This window comes from Callorhinchus milii, unplaced genomic scaffold (assembly GCF_018977255.1).
Source record: "Callorhinchus milii isolate IMCB2004 unplaced genomic scaffold, IMCB_Cmil_1.0 Scaffold25, whole genome shotgun sequence".
Lineage (NCBI taxonomy): Eukaryota > Metazoa > Chordata > Chondrichthyes > Chimaeriformes > Callorhinchidae > Callorhinchus > Callorhinchus milii.
Window position 1 is genome coordinate 8,378,763 of NW_024704766.1, and position 23,613 is coordinate 8,402,375.

The window sequence follows — 23,613 nt, forward strand, 5'->3', positions numbered from 1 at the left end:
TGATTAACTTTTCTTAACTAATTTCTTAGGTTGCTCAAGCGTTGCTACTGAATGTTTGACCCCTCTAACTCATCCATGAGCGATTTAGACACATCCTGAATACTGTCAGGCACAGGACCTCTTTCAGACCTGTGAAAAGCCCTAATGGTGTTTCTGGGCTCGACAAGTACCGTAAAACTTACCATGTATATGTTATAATAATCATCCTTGCATTTGATATAGCGCTTTTCACGTCTTCTCGACGTCTCAAAGCGCTTCACAGAATAGACCGTAAAGTGAATTGACTGTATATTTGTGGGAGAAACGCGGCAGCCAATTGCGCACAGCAGTATCCCACAGTAGTGGATTCAAAATGACCAATTTATTATTGTTTTGTTTAGGAGGGACTATTATTAGGCGTGTGGAGGAAGGAAACTTGCCCAAGGTTTTGCTCTGCCTGGAATGGAACCCCGGTGTCTCGCTTAAGGCGAGTGCTCTAACCACTGAGCTACAGGACTCCATATTGTGTGGTTACCATTATTAGGTCATATCCAAAAAGGACCTCTTTCAGACCTGTGAAATTTCCAGCATTCAGTTTTTATTTCTCATCTCAAGACCTTCCTCTTGGCCCCCACCCCATCCCGAAGTGAAAGACGCTGTGTAAATGCAATTTGTTTGTTATTTATTTAACATTAGGGCCAGGTTGCTGGAGATTCTGTTAGCTCAGTGTTTGGGACTCTGCAAAGCTTCAGTGGTATAATCGTAGTTGTTACCTTGATAATGTTGTGCTCACTGCCCCCAAGCTTTATTTCATGCTCCGGTAATTTTATACTCAGCGGCTTTACCCAAGAGCTGCTTCCAATTTTCTTTCTTCCCAGTTTAATTTCAAAGTGAGAAAGGTTGTAACTGTTGGAGCTGCAGGTTTTTAGCAGGGTGTACGCATACTCATCTCGGAATTCAAAGACCACCCCATCAAAGGATTGCAGGATGTTATTCTGATTGATGATACAAACAGACACTCGTTTGGGATAACAGCCCCGGATTCCATTCTCCACCAAACAAGAATCTCCTTCAGCACAGGTACGATTCACACACATCACCTCTCCATCGGCCTCGCATACACAGTGCTTGGTACATTCTTCCGTAGCCCAGAATGTTGCTTTGAATGGATAATAACGGCCTCTAGCCTCACAGCCACACTCTTCGAGGGGGACACAGATATCCCCACTCAGGACATAGTTCATATCACACTCACATGCCTCAGTGCAGGGTCTGTTGCAGTACAATGGAGCAACCAGGCTGGAGCAGGAAGCCGGACAGCTGCTGGCACATACCTCATAATGACTCCATTCTGGACATGGTAACGCTGGCTCACAGACACAGAAAATTATGTCAACAGAATAATGATTACAATACATTTATTGTACCTTTCACGCTGGGAGGTCGTCTCAAAATGCTGGACACTATTGACTGGGAACCCGATCTAAGGGGTGGGAGATGAAGAGAGTGGGGAGGGGAAAGATGATAAGAACCTTTGTCAAAAGATAACCCTCGAGACTTTGAACATGGGGGAGGAGGTAAATTGGAGGGACTGTAGGATGGAGTTCCAGAGAATGGGCAGAATGGCTGTGAAGATGCAATTTATTTTTGTTTATTTAACATTAGGGCCAGGTTGCTGGAGATTCTGTTAGCTCAGTGTTTGGGACTCTGCAAAGCTATAGTGATATAATTTTAGGTGTTCCCTTGACAATGTTGTACTCACTGTCCCCAAGCTTTATTTCATGCTCCGGTAATTTTATACTCAGCGGCTTTACCCAAGCTCATACGCCAATGGTGGGGCAGATAGGGCAGGGGGACATGAAGGAAGCCAGTTTATGCTGAGTGAAGGGAGAAATGGGACCTAGGATTGTGGAGGTTTCAATGGTAGGTCGAGGGAGGACATGAAAGGATTGAAAGGTGAGAAGAAGGATCTTCAATCATCCTTGCATTTGATATAGTGCCTTATCATGTTGTTGTTGTGTCTGAAAGCGCGTCACATCAAGTGGATTGGCTCTATATTTTGTGAGCAAAACCCGGCAGCTAATTGCACACATCAGTCTGACGAAGAGTCTTGGATTGAGTCACCAAATTTTAAAAAAAATTTGAAGTGAATATTATCCCCGGAAAGCGATCCACCAATTGACTAACAATTGGGTTCCTACTTCCTGCTTAGTAAACAAATGAGTGTGGAGTAAGGAAACTTGCCTACGGTTTTGCTCTGCCTGGGAATCCAATTCAGATCCTCACACTTGCAAAGTGAGCACACTAACCAGTTTGCTACGGGACTCCATACAGGATCTTGAATTTGATTCACTAAGGGATGGGGAGCCAGTGGAGTTGAATGAGGATGGGGGTTGAAATTAAGAAGGTGAAAATACATATTGTACAATGATTGGCTGTTTTACTTTGACCCTCAAGATTATTCTTGAATAGTTCAGGTACTCTTACCACAGAATGTCCGAGATCGCCAAGGTCCGATAACAATTCCTAGAGCCTGACATGTTAGTGCATAGGCCTGAATAGCCTGGCACAGAGTGGTGATGTTATCACGATTGGAGCACATATCATACACGCAGCTGATCATGAAGCTAGTGGCATCCACCACATTGCGACAGTCTCGGAATGGGCCATCACTTTTATTCATTATCCCACAGTAATCTGGCATGTAGTAAAAGGCCTCAGTTTGTGGATCACAGAAAGTGCAGTTTTCTGAACAGCCATTGGAGCAAGTCCAGTCTAAATCCTCTGTCTGCCACACCCGGCCCAGCTCCCCCAGTGAGTCAGGAGAGGTCCCATCTGGGAGGAAGGTATCGTCTTGTGGGTCATTGTTGAAGTTTCCACACAATCCACATGTGTTATTCAGATAGGAGCTGGGTAGTGAGATGGATGCGTAGTGTTGCCCATCAAAAGTCACCAACAAACCAAAGTCTGTCTCGATGGCTGTAGCAAGTCCACTGCGATAAACTTTGATCCTTGAATTCTCTAGCTGAACTGGAAGTGTGGCAATTGCTCCATCTACCTGCAAATATACCCAATGCACACCTAGAGTCAACAGTAGCCTCAAACAACATTATTCGACTTTAATTTGGTCATTACGTTCCAGATCTTTCGAATGCAGCTCATGTATCAGCTTGGCTAATAACACCAGAGACCAATAAACTAAAATAACATTTCTCAACCACAACAACTTACATTTATGCAGGGTAACATCTTGGAGTGCTTAACAGTGACAGTGCCTGAAGCTGAGCTGGGGGAAGGGAGGAGGTGGCGTTAAGCACAGTCAAAGAGGAAAATCTTCAGGCATGATTTGAGAAAGGGGACGGAGGGGGCAAGGTGGAGGGATTGAGAGGGAGAGAGTCCCAAAGTTTTGAGGCATCGTGACTGAAAGCATAGACGCCGATGGTGGAGCAGAGAGAATAAAGGACAAACAGGAAGCCCGAGCCAGCTGAATGGAAGCGGCGGGTGGTGGGGTGAGGAGTAAGAAAGTTGGAGAGGTAGGATGGTGCATGAAGGGATTTGTAGACGAGTGTGAGGATTTTGAAGTTGATTCATTCCGTGATAGGAAGTCAGTAAAGCCTGGCGAGGATCCCATTCTACCAGTGACCAATTTGCATTCTCTACATGTTGTAGTTGATCCAATATAGACTTTGAGTTGAATGCAAATATCCTGTACATGTGGTATTAAGGATAATAAAATAACAAATAATAATTTGGTGTAATATTTGACATAGCAACTTATCATGTTATCAAAATGTCTTCATAGGATTCACTGCAGAGTGTGTGTATTTGATAGCGAATGGAGCAGCCAATGTTTGCGCACCAACGACTCACAAACAGTGAAGTGAATGAGTTTGTTATCTGGGGATTGTTGACCAGGACACAGGAGAAACTTCCTTCTCTTTTCAAATAGTGCCATGTCCATTGAACAGGCAGACAGGCCTCAGTTTAACGTTTCACCTGAAGGACGCAACCTCAATCCATGCAGTGTTCCCCCAGCACTGTGTTAGAGTGTCAGTTCAAAGTCCTGATATGAGGATTGAGCCTACAACTTTCTGACTCAGAGGCAACAGTACTGCCAGGTGAGCCATGCTGATACCATAAGGAATGAATGCCAAACTATTTAAGACTGGATGTGAATTAATTCAAATCATTGGATCTATTATACTGTTTCAATTTTATTACATTTGTGAAATACAAAAAAATCCCACGAGTCTTAAACCATTCCTGAAACCTGAACTGCCTATAATTGCCAATTTGGCCTAGCGCCAACCAACTGCTGGCCAACCGCGCGCTGCGTATTACCCCAGAATTATACAAGTTATTCCTCAGAGATGTACTTCATTTGATTCCCATCAGTCTCTGTGGTTAGTGCTTTACTGTTCCCATGACTCCTGGGCTGTGAATACACTGGAATTCTGGTTGAAGAAGTCACTGATTGCCTCTGGTTTACAGTAAACTGCAAAACCAACTCTGAATATGCAAATAATAGCGGGTAATGTGTGCATTGCCGAACCTGAAATCCCAATTAAAATTTTTCAGACGCCGTTTTTAACAGCAACAACTTGCATTCATACACGATAGCATCTCGGCGCTACAGCGGAGGGCTGTCCCTATCCCCCACCCTGTTTGTCTGCTGCATTGAATCCTTTGCACAGGCCATCAGGAGGGATGAGAGCATTCAGAGGTGTCACCATCCTGGGCAGTCATGGCAGACAAGCCAGGGCCTCCCTGTATATGGATGATATCACCATTTTTTGCACAGACTAAAAATTGGTCTCGAGCTCCTAGGCCTTTGCGATCAGTTCAGGTGAGTCTCAGGAGCCATGGTCAACCACCAGAAAAGCCAGGAAAGATCGCAGTCACATACCATTTGCGGTGAAGCCAGATTACAACAAAATCCTTGGCATCTGGTTTGGGGCTGCCAGGGCGTGCCAAAAAAGCTGGGAGGAGCATCTAGGTACAGTGAGGAAGAAACTGGTGATGTGGCACCAGCGCTCGCTAAAGTGTGAGGCCTTCTCGGTGTTACTGTACGTGGCCCAGGTCTGGCCTTTGACCAGGAACAACACGACTGCAGTCACAAGAGTGGTCTTCCAACTGATCTGGGGATCCAAGATGGATTGTGTTCGCAGAGACATGATGCCCAAAACTCCGGACAAGGAGGGGAAAGGGGTCCCTAACGTAGTCCTGATCCTCATGGCCACCTTTGTGTGTAGTTGCCTGAGAATGTACCTGGAACAACAAATGTGGCTATATACTGGGTTTCTACCTGTACCGGTGCTAAGAAGGTCTGGAGAACTGCCTCAGAATGTTCCACATAGGTGGAGCCGAACCACCTATCCTATGTTGAGAAATTCCTGAAGAATACGATCCCAGACCCCCGTGCAATCACCGAGTGGTCCGTACGGCAGGTAGTCGAAACAGTTTGAAAGGGGGAGAGGGCAGACCCGATCGGCAGGTACCTTGTGGTGACGGCCAGCTATGTCTGGCTAAATGCCTCGTCACCGGCCCTGACCAATAACCATCAGGACATAGCCTGACTGGCAATAACCCCCCTCTGGGCTTTCATGCCTGTTCCAGGCCTGGGCCAGTCAACACGTTGCCCTCGGGCCGGCTGCAGAGGCCAGGAGACCGGGGACCACAGCTCCTGGATGTAGAAAGATGGAATGGATTCTCTCGCGGTTCGTCCCTGGGGACGTGCTGTCACAGCACTCGGTGCTGTACGGTCTGTTCCCGGGCACTCACAACGAAACCCACAGCGAGTGCCTGGAGGGTCATAACCTCAAGAAAGGAGGCCCTCTGGCTCCCGAAACCAGGTGTTCTTGTGGCTGAACGAGGGGACGGCGAGGACTTGCCCTAGGCTCATGCACGGTGGGACGCTGGAGATGTAACCAAAGAGCGCCCGAACATGTATGTACAGTAAACATGTTCACACTGTACAGATAGGGCGCCTTCCAAAAGCGGTAAGTGCATGTTATCAGGGTGTGCGGTTACACACATGGACACGGTGTACACACATGGACACGGTGTACACACATGGACACGGTGTACAGAGGGGCGACTCCCCACTGTTTTAAAGGGAGGTTCCCAAAACACGTGTGCACAATATGTGTGCGGTGAAGGAATGTACTGTAAACAACGGAATGGTTTCTGTATCGGGAGGAAAGTGAAAATTGTAACAGAAGATGTTGTGTTCGTTTGGAACTTTTGTTGTACCAAATATTATATTTATAAATAATTATATATTTTCAAATACAAATCTCGGAGTTATAGCGGGGTTGAATTTAAAGTATTAAAATCCATCAAGAAAATAACATTTGTCTGGATCAAACTTCCAGGCTGAGTCAAAGGAATAAGTTCCAGAATAAGGTTCCTTCTGCACTTTCCACCCAGTACTCGCAGCTCAAGCACAGAGAGGATTAAACGCAGAGTGAAGCTCTCTCTACACTTTCCCAAACAACATCCAGTGCTCAGCGCTTAAAAAATGCTGAAAATATATCAGATTAAGAAACATCTGCTTGTTCTGATGTCAGGTTGTGACAAAGATATAACTGAAAGGTATGAACTCACAAGGATGTGTCCTGAGTTCCCTCGAGGAATGCGAATGCTGTGGGAATACACGTCCAGTTTGATGGTTTGGAGCCAGGACACAGATGTTCCAACTCGATTTTCATTCCGAGACTCGATGCTGAAGCCTGGCAGGTTTTCCTGATCCCAGCATGGTTTTGCCAGGATATAGGAACAGGTTCCCTGGAAATGGAAGAGCAATCCATCGAAAGTGTGGTAATGTGGGTCCCCAAACACCACACATGAGGCCACCTGGGAGGGCACGCAGTGATAGCCGCCCTCAACAGCCTGGCACTGCTCAAACTGAGAGCACGAAAGGTTCTGACAGTGAATGTTCCCCAAATCCAAACAACGACATTTGGTTTGACATTTCTCATCAATCCAGAAAATGTCCCCATGGCGGTGAAAACGGCCTGAAATAGGTAGACAACAAAGTGAAGTAGAATGAATGAGAGACAGGGAAAGGTGGTGGGGGGGTGGGGGTGGGGGGAGGAGAGAGAGCAACATACGTGAGTGGGGGGGTAGACAGGGAAAGTGAGAAAGTGGGGGGAGGGCGGCTGTGAGGGGTGTGAGTGTGCGGTGAGTGTGTGAGGGGGCAGTGTGTGTGAGGGGGGCAGTATGTGGTGGGCAGTGTGTAAGGGCAGTGTGTGGGGAGCAGTGTGTGGGGGGCAGTGTGTAGGGAGCAGTGTGTGGGGGGCAATGTGTGGGGAACAGTGTGTGGGGGCAGTGTGTGGGGGGCAGTGTGTGGGGAACAGTGTGTGGGGGCAGTGTATAGGGAGCAGTGCGTGTGGGGCAGTGTGTGGGGGGCAGTGTGTGGGGGGCAGTGTGCGGGGAACAGTGTGTGGGGGGCAGTGTATAGGGAGCAGTGCGTGTGGGGCAGTGTGTGGGGCAGTGTGTGGGGGCCAGTGTGCGGGGAGCAGTGTGCGGGGAACAGTGTGCGGGGGGCAGTGTGTGGGGGCAGTGTGCGGGGGCAGTGTGCGGGGGGCAGTGTGCGGGGGCAGTGTGCGGGGGCAGTGTGCGGGGGGCAGTGTGCGGGGGGCAGTGTGTGGGGGCAGTGTGTGAGTGGTGCTGTGTGTGGTGGGGGGAGTTGTGTGAGGAGGGAGGGTGTGAGAAAGGGAGGGTGTGAGGGGGAAAGTATGTGAGGGGGGAGTGTGTGAGGGACGAGTGTGTGAGAGGGGAGTGTGAGAGGGGAGTGTGTGAGGGGTGCAGTATGTGAGGGGGAAGTGTGTGAGGGGGGTCTTTGAGGAGGGATCGTATGAGAAGGGAGTGTTTGAGGGGGGAGTGTGAGGGGGGAGTGTGTGGGGGGGATGTGTGCGAGGCAGTGTGTGTGATGGGGAATGTGTGGGTGGGGAGTATGTGATGGCGGGTGTTTGTAATGGTGAGTGTGTGTGGGAGTGGAGCATGTGAGGGAGGGAAGTCTGTGAGTCGGAAGGTGGATTGCATGGGGGGTGGGTGGGAGGGACGCGCGGTGGCTGTGAGGGGGTGGTGGTTGCCTGAGGGTGGAATATTTGGAGTGTGCATATTAAGGGGGAGTGTGTAGAGGTGGGGGAGAATGTGGAGGTGGGGGAGAACGTATGATGGGGCAGCGTGTGCGGAGGGGAGTGTGTGAATAGGGGAGTGTGTGGTGGAATGAGTGGGGGCGGGGTGTGTTTGGGTGGGTGTATGTCAGGGTGAGTGTGTAGCGGTGCAGAATGTGTGAGGGGCAGCGTGTGAGGATCGGAGTGTGTGATGGGGGGAGTGTGTGAGTCGAGGAGTGTGTGTGGAGTGCGTGTTTGGGGGGGCTTATGTGAGGGGGCAGTGTGTGAGGGGAGGGGGTAGTGTATGGGAGGGAATGAGTGTGTTTGGGGGGGCATTTGTGAGGGGGGAGTGTCGGGGGGAGTGTGTGAGGGAAGTGTGTGAGGGGAATGAGTGTGTTTGGGGGAGTAAGGGGAGTGTGTGAGGGGGGGGATGTAGGAGGTGGTGAAGTTGGGAGAGTGTGAGGGGGGAGAGGGTAAGGAGGGAGTTTGTGAGAGTGGAGTGTGAGAGGAGGGAGTGTCATCACTTCTATCCTTAAAAAACCCTCCCTTCTCCACTCCCAAACTACCGCCCCATCTCCAACCTGTTTCCTCTCCAAGGTCTTGGAACGAAATGTTGCTTCTCAGCTTTGCTCCTTCCTCTCCCACCACTCCCTTCTCAAACCCCTCCAATCGGGTTTATGTGCCGCCCACAGCACAGGAGCAGACCAGGTCAAAGTGACAAATGATATTCTGTCCATCTGCGACCAAGGCTCGTCTGCCTTCTCGTCCTCCTTGATCTCTCTGCTGCCTTCAACACTGTTGACCACTGTATCCTTATCCACTGCCTCTCCTCTCACCTCAATCTTCATGGCTCTGTCCTTGACTGGTTCAGATCGTACCTCTCACACCACCTCCACTTCATCTCCACAAATGGCTTCTCTAACCCCCACACTGTCTCGTGCGGCATTCCTCAAGGCTGTGTCCTTGGTCCCCTCCTCTTCAATATCTATATACTCCCTCTTGGTGACATCATCCGCAGACACGGGGTCAACTCCCACTTGTATGCGGATGACACCCAATTCTACCTCTCTGCTTCCATCCTTGACTCCCGGACCCTCTGATGACCTGACAGAATGTCTGTCAGACACCAATCCCTGGATTAGAGCTAATTTTTTTCAGTTGAACGTCAACAAGACCGAGGCTCTCCTGATTGGCTCCTGTCAACACCTCCTCACCTCAGGTACTGACAGCATCACCATCCATGGATGCACATTCCACCTTGCTAAGCCAGTCCGGCACCTTGGGGTCTTGTTTGACCCTCAACTATCCTTTCTACCCTACATTTGCGCTATGCCCGCTCTGCCTTCCCCACCTCCGCAATGTCACCCGGCTCTGACACTGTCTCACACCACAGGTCCCCGAGACCCTCATACACACATTCTTAAAATCAAGGCTCGACTATGCAAACACATTGCTTGTCGGCCTCCCCAACTCCTCACTCCACAGGCTGCAGATCATTCAGAACTCTGCAGTCCGAGTCCTCTCCCGCACCAGGCTCCATGACCCTATCAACCCCATCCTCGCCCGACTCCACTGGCTTCCCATCACACAGAGGATACAGTTCAAAATCCTGGTCCTCACCTTCAAAGCCCTCCATGGTCTTGCTCCCCCCGACCTCAGTGACATCCTAACCCCTACCATCCTATTCGTTCTCTCCGCTCAGCGGGCTTCGTCCTGCCTCATGTCCTCCGCCTCGCTCACCCCACTGTTGGCTGGCAGGTCATCTGCTATTCTGCCCCCACCCTCTGGAACTCCATCCCACAGTCCCTCTGACTCGCCCCCTTCTTTGCCAACTTCAAGACCCATCGCAAGATCCTCCTCTTCGACCGTGCTTTCGATCTCCCTGCTTCCAGCCCTGCCCTCCACCCTCCCCGATCCCAACCCCCAGCTTGGGTCTGTAACTCTGTCTGTCCAATGCACTGGGACGTCCTCCCAACGTGAAAGACGCTTTACACATGTAATGTTGTTGTTGCTGTGAGGGGAGAGTTTATGAGGGAGAAGTGTGTGAGGGGTAGTGTGTGAAGGAGGAGTGTGTGAGGGGTAGTGTGTGAAGGAGGAGTGTGTGAGGGGTAGTGTGTGAAGGAAGAGTGTGTGAGGGGTAGTGTGTGAGGGAGGAGTGTGTGAGGGGTAGTGTGTGAGGGAGGAGTGTGAGGGAGGAGTGTGTGAGGGAGGAGTGTGAGGGAGGAGTGTGTGAAGGAGGAGTGTGTGAGGGGTAGTGTGTGAGGGAGGAGTGTGAGGGAGGAGTGTGTGAGGGGGGAGTGTGTGAGGGAGGAGTGTGTGAGGGGGTAGTGTGTGAGGGAGGAGTGTGTGAGGGGGGAGTGTGTGGGGGAGTGTGGGGAGGAGTGTGTGAGGGGGAGTGTGTGAGGGGTAGTGTGTGAGGGAGGAGTGTGAGGGAGGAGTGTGTGAGGGGGGAGTGTGTGGGGGGAGTGTGTGAGGGAGGAGTGTGTGAGGGGGGAGTGTGTGAGGGGTAGTGTGTGAGGGGGGAGTGAGTGGGGGGGAGTGAGGAGGCTGTAGGTTCTGTAAGGCAGTTAATGATGGAAGAAAATGGTGGCACATTCACGTGATGATTGCAGTGGGAGCCTGTTTCCCACATTGGCCCCGCCCTCACCCAGTGGCCCCGCCCTCACCCAGTGGCTCCGCCCTCACCCGGTGGCCCTGCCCTCACCCAGTGGCCCCACCCTCACCCGGTGGCCCCACCCTCACCCGGTGGCCCTGCCCTCACCCAGTGGCCCCACCCTCAACCGGTGGCCCTGCCCTCACCCGGTGGCCCTGCCCTCACCCAGTGGCCCCACCCTCAACCGGTGGCCCTGCCCTCACCCAGATGGCTCCGCCCTCATTCCAGTGGCCCCGCCCTCACCCTGGTAGCTGCAGCCTCGCGCAGGAGCAATGGTGACGCCGTCAATCCTGAACAGCCACCGTCCCGGCATGTTCACGTTACTCGTTTGTTCCATGTTTAACACCTCAGAAGTCCGCGAACTCGGCAAACTGAAAAAATGGCTGTTGTCTCCACCATTGAAGCCGACCTGGAAACCAGAGTCACTGCGGTCAGTGAGGGAACAGTCCAGAGAGAAACGGAGAGTTAGCTCTGTCTGATCTGAAGTTCCTGTTGTCAGGGAACACGATACCAATATCACTACAATTAGCAGGAGAGGATTGTCTGAGGTACAGAGAGTTTGGGGGAGCAGTACTGTGGGCTTTTCTGATAACATTACCTGTTGAATAATGATAATCCTTGCATTTAATACAGCACCTTATCATGTTGTTTCGCTCACAAAATATAGTCAAATCAATCTACAGAGAAAGATGGCGCTATATCAAATGTAAGGATTATTATTATTGAGAAATCTCAAAGCACTTCACAGAATATATTGTACAGTGAAGTGACAGTGTGTTTTATGAGGCAAAACGAATAATAATAATCCTTCTATTTGATATAGCATGACATCTAGACGTCTCAAAGCGCTTCACAGAAAATACTGTAAAGTGAATTGAATGTGGGCAAAATATAGCAGCCAATGGCACACAACAGCGTCCCACAAACAGTCACCAAATTATTATTATTTATTTTCTTTTGAAAAGATTATTAACCTGGAAAAGTGATCCCACCAATCGACTAACAACTGAGTTCCTACATACTCCCAGGTAAACAGAAGCGTGTGGAGTAAGGAAACTTGCCCAACATTTCGCCCTGCCCGGGAATCAAACCCAGGACCTCACGCTTGCGGGGCAAGTGCTTTAACCACTGAGCTACAGGACGCCATTCAACACTTACAATGAAAAGTTTGTCCCCAATATCTCACCACCATTGATTAACATATTCATTCAGCACTGCTCACCCCCTCAATACTACATCAAACAATGATGGTACATCTCTCTTGTGGTAAAGGGCGAAACAAGGTTTCCCTGTGTGCCTGTCCCTAAGTGTACTCTCTGTCTGAACCTGTGTGTACTGTCTGTCTGTCTCTGTGTGTACTGTCTGTCGTCCCTGAGTGTACTGTCTGTTCCTGTGTATACTGTCTGTCTGTCCCTATGTGTACTGTCTGCCTGTTCCTATGTATACTGTTTGTCTGTCCCTGTGTGTGCTGTCTGTCCCTGTGTTTACTGCCTGTCCCTGAGTGTATCATAGAATCATAGAATGTTATGGCGCAGAAGGAGGCCATTCGGCCCATCGAGTCTGTGCGGCTCTGACAGACCAACTGACTTTTATTAACCCCACTCACCAGCTATCTCCCCATAACTCTGCAAATGTCTTCTTCAGATACCTGTCCAGTTCTCTCTTAAAAGCTGTTATTGAATTGGACTTCACTGCCCTTTCGGGCGGATCATTCCAAATTCCAACAACTCGCTGAGTGAAAACATTTCTTCTAACCTCCCCTCAGCTTCTTTTGGTTAATATCTTAAGACTGTGACCACAAATCACAGACACACCTACCAGCGGAAACAGCTTTTCCCTATCTCACCTGTCGAAACCTTTCATGATCTTGAAGACCTCTATCAGGTCCCCGCGTAACCTTCTCTGCTCTAATGGGAAAAGTCCTAACTTCTCCAGTCTGTCCTCATAGCTAACGTTCCCCATTCCTGGTATCATTCTCGTGAATCTCCTCTGCACCCTTTTCAGTGCCTTAATATCCTTCCTGAGGTAAGGTGCCCAGAACTGGACGCAGTACTCCAGCTGACGCCTAACCAGTGTTTTGTACAGATTAAGCATAACCCCTACTCTTACACTCTATGCCCCTACTAATGAAGCTCAGTACACCAAATGCCCTATCTACCTGCTCTGCCACCTTCAATGAATCGCTTACTTGAATGCCCAGATCTCTCTGTACGTTCACCCCCCTTAAGATTGAGCTACCAAGCCTATATTGCCTCCTATCATTCTTCCTCCTTAAGTGTATCACCTCGCACTTATTATTTACATTGAAATCCATCTGCCACATGTCAGCCCATTCCACCATTCTGTGTATGTCTGCCTGCAGTCCGTCACAATCTTCTTCACTATTTACTACCCTACCTAACTTGGTATCATCTGCAAACTTAGAAATAGTGCTCCCTATGCCCAAGTCCAGATCATTAATATATATTAGAAAGAGCAGTGGTCCCAACACAGATCCCTGGGGGACACCGCTGCACACCTCCTCCCATTGCGAGAAACACCCATTAACCACCAACCTCTGCATTCTGTCACTCAGTCAGTTCCTAATCCAAACGGCTACTGTTCCCTTAATACCGTGGGCCTCCAGCATTTTTATTAACCTCTTTTGCGGTACTGTGTCAAAAGCCTTTTTAAAATCCATGTAAATAATGTCCACCGCATTTCCCTCATCAACCCTCGTAGTCACCTCTTCAAAAAATTCTATTAGATTTGTTAGGCAAGATTTGCCTTTAACAAATCCATGTTGGGGGTCTCTAATTACTTTGTGTTCCTCTAAGTAGAGATTTATTTTGTCCCGGATTACGGTCTCCAGTAGCTTTCCTACTACCGAAGTTAGGCTGACTGGCCTGTAATTTCCGGGTTTGTCTTTCTGCTCCTTTTTGTAGAGTGGGATAACATTAGCCACTCTCCAGTCTCTTGGCACCACTCCTGTGTCCAATGACGATTGAAATATAATGACCAAAGCCTCTGCTATTTGAACCCGTTGTGAAGACAGATGCAAAATACCCGTTCAGTACATCAGCCATCCCTCTGCCTCCACAACAAGATTGCCGTCATTGCCTTTGATTGGCAATGTTGATTGGCAATTACCTTTAACTAACCTTTTTTCCTTTATGTGCTTATAAAATATTTTAGGATTCCCCTTTATGTTACCCGCTAACCTCTTCTCATGGAATCTTTTTGCCTGTCTTATCGCTCTTTTAAGATCACTCCTGCATTCTCTATAATGCGCTTTGCTATCCTCAGTGTCTTGCATACGCCAATTGTCGTACGCCATCTTCTCCTTTTTCATCCTAGACAGAATATCCCTGGTCATCCAGGCTGGCTTGGTTGTCGCACATTTCCCTTTTAATAATAATAATTCTTGCATTTGATATAGCGCTTTTCACATAGGGAGGACGTCCCATAGCGCTTCACAGAACACACTGTAAAGTGAATTGACTGTATATTTGTGGGCGAACGCAGCAGCCAATTTCGCACACAATGTCCCACAAACAGTCGTAGATTGAAAATGACCAATTTATTATTGTTTTGTTTTGGAGGGATTATTATTAGGTGTGTGGAGTAAGGAAACTTGCCCAAGGTTTCGCTCTGCCTGGAATTGAACTCAGGTCTCTCACTTGCAAAGCGAGTGCTCTAACCACTGAGCTACAAGGACTCCTTTTTGTGGGAATATATCTATTTAGACCTTGAGCTATCGTATCTTTGAAGATTTCCCATTGCTCATGAGTCGTTTTATCTGCTAGTCTTACTTGCCAGTCCACCAACTGTAGGTCCCTCTTTAGCCCATCAAAATTAGCTCTTTTCCAGTCAAGCATTTTCACCCTTGACTGTACTTTGTCCTTGTTAATGAGTAATCTAAATCTAATAATATTATGGTCACTGTTACCTCGATGCTCCCCTACCGAAACCTGTTCAACCTGACCTATTTCATTCCACAGGACTAGATCCAGCAATGCTTCCTTCCTCATAGGACTGGAGATACTGCTCAAGAAAATTTTTCTGTACACAGTTGATGAATCTTTCTCCTGCCTTGCCCTTAACGCTGCTATTTTGCCAGTCTATATTGGGATAATTGAAATCCCCCATTATTACAACTCTGTTCGCCCAACATCTGTCCGTGATCTGGTTGCAGATCTGCTCTTCTATCTCCTTCCCGCTATCTGGTGGTCTATAGTAAACCCCTATCAGTGTAACCACTCCTTTCCTATTTCTGACCTCTAACCAGATCGATTCTGTTATCGGGCCCTCCAGAGCCTCGTTCCTTCCTACACACCTGCAATTTTATCCTTAACTAATACTGCCACCCCTTCAATCTTTCTTCTTTCTCTATCCTTCCTGAACACATTATATCCTGGAATATTTATCTCCCATTCCTGTCCTGGCTTGAGCCATGTATCAGTTACTGCTACCACATCGTAACCCCCTACGGCCAGTTGAACCGGCAGCTCATCAACCTTATTCCCTAAGCTACATGCATTTAGGTACATGCATTTGAGGAAATTGTCCACATGTACCTGCTCTATATTTCCCACTTGTCTTTTTCCTCTATTTCCTAATCTATTGTTTATCCTGGGATACCCATTCCCACCTCGCCACTAGTTTACATTAGCCCCCCAGCATTTGATAATCTCTTGGCCAGGAAGCTAACCCCTGCCTTGCTTAAGTGCCGCCCATCCGCAAGGTAATGATCCCACCTCCCCCAGTAGTGGTCCCAATTGTCCACAAAACGGAAACCTTCTTTTCTGGACCATTTTTCCAGCCAGTCGTTCATACGCCTGATCTTTTCATTATGGTGCCCCGTTGCCTGAGGCACCGGGAGTAATCCAGAGATCACCACCTTGGATGTTCTGGCCTTGAGTTTGTTCCCCAACTTTTGATACTCGCCCTGGAGTATCTCAGTGTACTGTCTGTCTCTCCCTGTGTGTACTGTCTGTTCCTCTGTGCACTGTTTGCCTGTCCCTGTCTGTACTGTCTGTCCCTGTGTAGAGTGCGAGTGGCATGCTTGTACGGGAACCTGTGCTGCTGAGCCCCCCACTCCTGTCAGTGGGTCTCCTCCACTTGCAGTCCCTGTTGTCCAGTGAATCTCAGCGTAGTTAAACATGGCGAAGGAAACTCTTCCATCTGTGACCAGAATGCACTGAAATGTGTTCACCTATAAAAACAAATCAACAACAACTTGCATTTGTGCAGTGCCCTTCGCTGCAAGATAGTGTCTCAGAGAGCTTGGCAGTATCAGAGTCTGACCCTGAGAGGGAGCAGGGAAGTGACCGTAAGCACAATCAAAAAGGAAGGTCCTTTACAACAACGAATAATTGTATAGCGCCCTACATGTCGGAAAGACTTCCCAGGAGGCTGGAAAATCAGGGGTTTTGACCTGAGCTGGGAGTTGGAATCAGGAGGGTTGGAGGGCAGGTGGGGTGGGCATGCGAGGATGGCTGAAGGCACGGTCAAAGAGGAAGGTCTTTAGATGAGCAGAGGGATTGCAGGATAGAGTTCCAGAGTGTAGGAGCAGAGATGCTGAATGCCTGATCACCAATGCTGATATGCGGTTAGGAGGTCGGAGAGGTGGGGGGGCAAAACCGTGGAGGGCTTTGAAGGTGAGAATGAGGGTTTTGAACTCAATTCTCTGAGGGATGGGGAGCCAGTGAAGCCGGGCAAGAATGAGGGTTGATTGGTTTGTGGAGCCTGGTGTGGGAGAGGACACGAGCTGCAGCTTGTGGAGGGAAGAGTTGGGAAGTCCAGCAAGCAGGTAGTTGGCCTTGTCAAACTGGGACATGATGAAAGCGTGGGTCAGTGTCTCGACGGCCTATGGTTGAGGTAGTGGTGGAGGGGGGCAATGTTGCGGAGATGGGGAAAGGGGGAATGGGTCGTGGGGTTTGAAGGCTGGCTGAAGATCGAACAGGATCTGTATTGGCTCAGTGAGGTATAGAGTGCAACCATGAATAGTGATATCATAGAATTATACAGCACAGAAGGAGGTCATTCGGCTCATCATGTCTGTGGTGGCTCTTGGAAAAGAGCTTCCAATTCAATCTCCCCCGCTCTCTCCCCATAACCCTGATCAACCCCACTCCCCTGCTCTCTCCCCATAACCCTGATCAACCCCACTCCCTCGTTCTCTCCCCATAGCCCTGATCAACCCCACTCCCCCGCTCTCTCCCCATATCCCTGATCAACCCCACTCCCCCGCTCTCTCCCCATAGCCCTGATCAACCCCACTCTCCCGCTCTCTCCCCATAGCCCTGCAAACTTGTCCTCCCCAAATAATTATCTACTTCTCTCTTAAAAGTTGTTATTGAATTGGCTTCCACCGGCCTTTCAGGCAAAGCATTCCATATCTGAACAACTCGCTGTGTAAAATAATTTCTCCTCACCTCCCCTCCGTTTCTTTTAACAACTATTTTAAATCAGTGTCCTCGGGTTACCGACCCACCCGCCAGTGGAAATAGTTTCTCCTTGCTCACCTTATCGAATGCCCTCATAATTTTGAAAACTTCTATCAAGTCTCCTCTTAATCTTCTCTGGTCCAAGGAGAATAATCCAAGCTTCTCTGCCTCTCCTGATAACTGAAGTCAAACTCAACTTCTCCTTGTCCACTGGTTCAGTTCCCACCCCCCTAAAAACAGTCGTCATCACCCCATCCTGAAAAAACCTTCCCTGGACACATCCCTCCTCTCCAGCTACCGCCCCATCTCTAAACTCCCATTCCTCTCCAAGGTCCTGGAATGAGTCGCCGTGTCCCAGCTCCACTCCTTTCTCTCTCGCCATTCCCTCTTTGAACCCCTCCAATCCGGCTTCCGCGCTGCCCACAACACGGAAACAGCCCTGGTCAAAGTCACTGATGACATTCTAAACATTTGTGACAGGCTCCCTCCCTCTGCCTCCTTGTCCTCCTCGACCTCTCTGCCGCCTTCGACACTGTCGACCACTCCATCCTCATGCACCACCTCTCCTCTTTACTTAATCTTCGCGGATCTGCCCTTGCCTGGTTTGATTCCTATCTCTCTCACTGTCTCCACTTTGTTGCCTCTAACAGTTTCTCCTCCAGCCCCCGCACTGTCACGTTTGGCGTCCCCCAGGGCTCTGTCCTTGTCTCCTCTTTAATATCTACATGGTCAACTTCCATATGTATGGTGATGACACCCATCTCTATCTTTCTGCCTCCACCCTCAACTCCAGGACCACTGCTGTCCTGACAGACTGCCTGTCAGCCATCAAGTCCTTGATGAGGGCAAACGTCCTACAGTTGAATGTGATTAAGACTGAGGTCCTCCTGATTGGCTCGCGCCAGCGCCTCAGCACCTCAGGCTGTGGCAGCATCAACCTCCATGGTTGCACGCTTCAACTCATCAGCCAGTCAGGAACCTGGGGGGTCACAATGGAGTAGGGCAAGAATGGGGGAGATGGGGTCACAAACTCCATGACCCCATCTCCCCCATTCTTGCCCTACTCCATTGGCTCCCTATCCTTCAGAGGATCCAGTTCAAAATCCTGGTCCTCACCTACAAAGCCCTCCATGGGCTTGCCCCACCCTACCTCTGTGACCTCCTAACCCCTACCAACTCGCCACATAAAAGCCATGACCCTCTCTGCCTTCCCTCACCTCCGTAACATCGCCCGACTCTGCCACTACCTCACCCCTCAGGCTGCTGAAACTCAGCTCAGCTCAGCCGACTCCGGTCTGCTCTACGTCCCCCGACCCACCCGCCCCACCATTAGCGGGAGAGCCTTCAGGCACTCTGTCCCCAACCACTGGAATTCCATCCCCCAATCATTCTGCCTCGCCCCCCCCTTAGCCTCCTTCAAAATGCAGACAATGCTGAAAGTAGGATTGGAATCAGGCAAGGACAGAAGCGTTGAGAGGTGAGATGAGAGGTGGTGGAGAAGAATAGAGTGGTTGATGGTATCGAAAGTGGCTGAGAGGTCAAGAAGGATGAGGAGACAGAGAGCCCTGGTCACAGGTGGACAGAATGTCATTTGCTACTTCGACCGGGGCTGTCTCCATGCTGTGAGCAGCATGAAACCCAGATTGGAGGGGTTCATGGAGGGAATGCTGGGAGAGGAAAGAGTGAAGTTGGGAAGCGCTGACTTATTCCATGACCTTGGAAAGAAAAGGAAGGTTTGAAATTGTATGGTCGTGAAAGATGGGTCAAGGGAAGACTTTTTGAGAGTAGGGATGATGACGGCTGTCTTTAGGGAGAAGGATACAGTATGGTGGACAGGGAGAGGTTAATGATGTCTGTTAGTAGGGGGGCAAAGAGGTGAATCTGGGAGGTGAGGAGAGGGGTAGGAATAGGGTCAAGGGAGCAGGTGGTGGGTTTCATATGGGAAATGATGAAGGTGAATAAAGGAGAGAAAACAGGGTCAAAAGCGTGGAGGGAGGGATAGGGGGTGGTGGTGGGGGCCGGAAGGGGAGTGAGAGATAGGGAGGGGGTGATGGTAGAGGGGCTAAAGATGGCAGAGTAGACCCCTTCGACGTTGGACTCAAGGAAATCCATCATCTGTTCACATTTGGGGTTGGAGGAGAGGATGGCAGAGGCATGGGAGGGTGGATGGAGGAGTTGGTTAATGGTAGAAAAGAGGAGTCTGGGGTTGTCCATAGCTTCCTAGATGATTTGGGAATAAAAGGATGACTTAGCTGAGGCGAGGCAGAGTAGTAGGTCTTGGTGCAATCCTGGCAGATCTGAAGATGAACAGTTAAACTGCATTTGTGCCAAGTGCATTCAGCATTGTGCAGGTGAGATTGGAGGGAGCGAGGTAGCTGGTGTACCATGGGGATTTCTGCAAATATGAGGTGGTGCGGGAGATGACGATGGCAAGGGTATCAAGGATGACCAAGAGGGAGTTATTTAGAAGGGTGACCATGGAGGTCATTGCCGGAGGAAGGCCAGAGGTGTAGGAGTTCAGATGTCTCCAGGACAGCGGAGAGGGTATGGAGGGGGATTTTTCTCCAGGGGAAATAAGATTTGAATGTGGGTCATGAAGGGGAAAGGCGGAGGGATTGAGGGAGAGAATTCCAGAGTTTTGGGCATAGTGGCCGATGGTGGAATGGAGGGCATGAGAGCCAAGCAGGAGGCCGGAGTCAGCCAAGCGGAGGCAGCGGATTGTGTGTTGTGGGGTAAGCAAGTCGGATAGCTCTGGAGGTGTGAGGGATTGAAGGGATTTGAAAATGAGTGAGAGCATCGTGAAATTGATCCATTCGGTGATTGGGAGCCAGTGGAGCCTGGCTAGAACTGGTGTGATGGGGATACGGAGTTTTGTGCAGGTGAGTATCCAGATGGCAGAGTTATTAATTAATTGTATTTTGTTCATGGTGGAGCTGGGGAGATCAGCGAGGAGGGCATTAGAATGGTGCAGCCGGGAAGTGACTGTTGTGAGGTATGGACGGTGGTGGGCAATGTAGCAGAGGTGGAAAAAAACTACTAATAATATTATTATTATTATTATTAAAAACGATCCTGGTCAGGGAATGGATGTGTGGTAGAACGGAAGGCTGGGCATAGAACCTGATACCTAAGTTGCACACAGGTTCGGAGAGTCTGCTGGAGAACCCGGGGAGGTTGAGAAGGTCAAGCCCGCAAAGAGTATGGCTTCCATCTTGCCGACATTCAGCTGCAGGAAATTTGCACTCATCCAGGCCTTGATGTCCGTCAAACAAGCTGACAGGACACCAGTAGACTGGGAGTCGCAGATGAAGGAGAAATAGATTTGGGGAGGACGAGGAGGCAGAGGGAGCCCTGGTCACAGGGAGAAAGGAAGTAATTTGTTACTCTGTGCTGTGTGCTGGGCCAAAACCAGACTTGAGGATCCTCGAGTAAGAAGTGGAGGGTGAGGTGTGAGAAAAGTTGATTTGCAACAACACATTCCAGGGCTTTGGTCAGGAAGGGCAGGGTTGAAATGGGACGGTAGTGCCCGAGGTTGAAGGGATCGAGAGTAGCTTTTTTAAGGAGGGGAGTGTTAACAGCTGTTTTGAGGTAGGGAGTGGGCCTGAGGAGAGGGACTGATTTATCGTGTCTGCCAGTAGTGGACAGCGGAGGACCAGCAGCTGGGTGAGGAGGGGGTCGAGGCAGCAGGTGGTGCGTTTCATCTGGGTGATGAAGGATGAGAGGGAGGAAGAAGAGATGGAGGCAAACAATTGTAGGTTGGGGCCTGTGGTAGGAGATATGGGAGGATTGGGTAACGGAGAGGGAATGGGGTTGGTGGGGAATATGGGAGGAGGCGGTCAGGCGGATGTTGTCAATAGAATCATAGAGTTATACAACGCAGAAGGAGGCCATTCGGCCCATTGTGTCTGTGCCGGTTCTTTTAAAAGAGCTTCCAAATCAATCCCACTCCCCCACTCTCTCCATATAGCCCTGCAAACTTGTCCTCCCATAATTATCTACTTCCCTCTTCAAAGTTGGTATTGAATTGGCTTCCCCAATTCATTCCAGACCAAATAACTCGCTTTACGAAAACATTTCTCCTCACCTGTTTCTTTTAACAACTATTTTAAATTGGTGTCCTCGGGTTACCGATCCACCTGCCAGTGGAAATAGTTTCTCCTTGTTCACCCTATTGAATCCCCTCATCATTTTGAAAACTTCTGTTAAGTCTCCTCTTAATCTTCTCAGCTCCAAGAACAATCCCAGCTTCTCTCGCCTCTCCTGATAACTGAAATCCCTCATTCCTGGTACCATCCTAGTAAATGGTACCAGGAGGCCTGGCTGTGTATAAAAGCACAGCAGGTGAGGAGCCACTCAGTCCGGAGTGGAGGTAGGAGACCGCAGGGGGGAAGTGACGAGGCAGCGCGATTCACAAAGTGATGTCGGTGTGATGTCACAGTTAAATTTTTTTTTAAAAAAACCCCAGCAACAACAACAACAACAATGGCCTGGCCCCTGGCACTGCCATCCCGGCCATGACCTGGGAGGCTAAGCCTGAGGGCTGATGCCGTCCCGTTGATCGCTCGCTCCCAGTCTCTGCGTGTGCGTTTTGGCTGCCACCCCGACCTGAGCCTCCCCCTCCCCCTCCACTCCAAATGTCTCTCCTCCCACCCCTCTCTATGTCTCTTGTCCCACCCCCCTCTATCCACTACTCCCGCTCTGTCCTTCTCTCCCACCGGCCTCCCCACCTTCTCTCTCTCCTCGAACCCATCACCACTTCTCTCTGCTCCAGCCTTGGCATCCTCCGCTGGGCCCATCGTGGCTCCCGGCACTAGCTGTCCCAGAGCAGCAACCCCATGTGTCCTGTCATTCACTCCCTCTGCTTTGCGGTCACTTCCCCTCCAACATCCACCAACCCCCAACCCCCTCACTCCGACTGCTACCCATCCTCCCCTACTCACTTTTGTACCCGTTTCCCCACCCTCTGTCACCAAACTCATCCTATCCCTGAAACCAACCACCTGCTCCCTTGACCCCATCCCCACTCCACTCCTTATCTCCCAGCTCCACTTTCTTGCCCCACATATCACCGACATCGTCAACCTGTCCCTCTCCTCTGGCTCTGTCCCCATTCCCTTAAAAACTGCCACCATCACGCCCACCCTGAAAAAACCCTCCCTTGATGCGTCGCAGCTATCAAGCTACCGGCCCATCTCCAACCTCCCCTTTCTCTCCAAGGTCCTGGAAAGAGTTGTCGCCTCTCAACTGCGCTCTTTCCTTTCCACCCATTCACTTTTCGAACCCCTTCAGTCGGGTTTCCGTGCTGCCCATAGCACAGAAACTGCCCTGGTCAAGGTCACCAATGATATCCTGACCATCTGTGACCAGGGCTCCCTCTGCCTCCTCGTCCTCCTCGACCTATCGGCAGCATTCGATACGGTCGACCATGCTATCCTACTCCAACGCTTGTCCTCCCACCTCAACCTTCAAGGCACTGTCCTTGAGTGGTTTAGGTCGTACCTCTCCCACCGTCTTTTTTGTCTCTGCAAATGGCTTCTCCTCCACCCCCCGCACTGTCTCGTGCGGTGTCCCTCAGGGCTCTGTCCTCGGTCCCCTCCTCTTCACCCTCTATATGCTCCCCCTGTGGTGACATCATCCGCAGACATGGAGTTAACTTCCACATGTATGCGGATGACACCCAACTCTACCTTTCCTCCTCTACTCTCAACTCCACGACCACCGATGTCCTGACAGCCTGTCTGACATCGAGTCTTAGACGAGAGACAACTTTCTTCAGCTTCGTGCGAAAAACCGAGGCCCTCCTGTTTGGCTCACGTCAGCGCCTCCGCACCTCAGGCGCCGACACCATCAACATCCAAGGCTGCACTCTCCACCTCTCAAAGCCAGTCAGGAACCTCTGCGTTTTCTTCGATCCTGAGCTGTCCTTTCTCCCTCACATCCGCACCACAACTGGCACCGCCTTCCATCACCTCCGGAACATCGCCAGACTACGGCATTACCTCACCCCTCACGCGGCTGAAACCCTGGTCCACGCCTTTGTCACCTCAAGGCTGGACTATGGGAACTCTCTCCTCGCCGGCCTTTCCGCCACCTCCCTCCACACTGCAGGTCATTCAGAACTCTGCAGCTCGTGTACTGTCCCGCACCAGGCTTCGGGACCACATCACACCCACCCTCGCTCGCCTCCACTGGCTCCCCATCCCCCAGAGGATTGATTTCAAGATCCTCATCCTCACCTATAAGGCCATCCACGGCCTTGCTCCCTCCTACCTCTCCAACCTACTATCCCCCTACCTACCTGCCCGTACCCTCCGTTCCTCCGGCTCCGGTCTGCTCCACGTCCCCCGCCCCAACCGCCCTACCATCGGTGGTCAGGCCTTCAGCCTCTCAGCCCCCAGGCTCTGGAACTCCATCCCCCAGTGCCTTCGCCGCT

The 23,613-nt window shown here is 50.3% G+C and overlaps 1 protein-coding gene across 1 annotated transcript in view; it reads right to left on the minus strand.

Moving 5' to 3' along the window:
* tecta (tectorin alpha) overlaps positions 1–23,613 on the minus strand; it is a 76,847-nt gene that overhangs the window by 15,869 nt on the left and 37,365 nt on the right. The window contains 5 exon segments of the mRNA XM_042343859.1: positions 753–1,345; positions 2,461–3,033; positions 6,582–6,995; positions 10,996–11,161; positions 15,809–15,946. Coding sequence (XP_042199793.1) covers positions 753–1,345; positions 2,461–3,033; positions 6,582–6,995; positions 10,996–11,161; positions 15,809–15,946 — 1,884 coding nt within the window.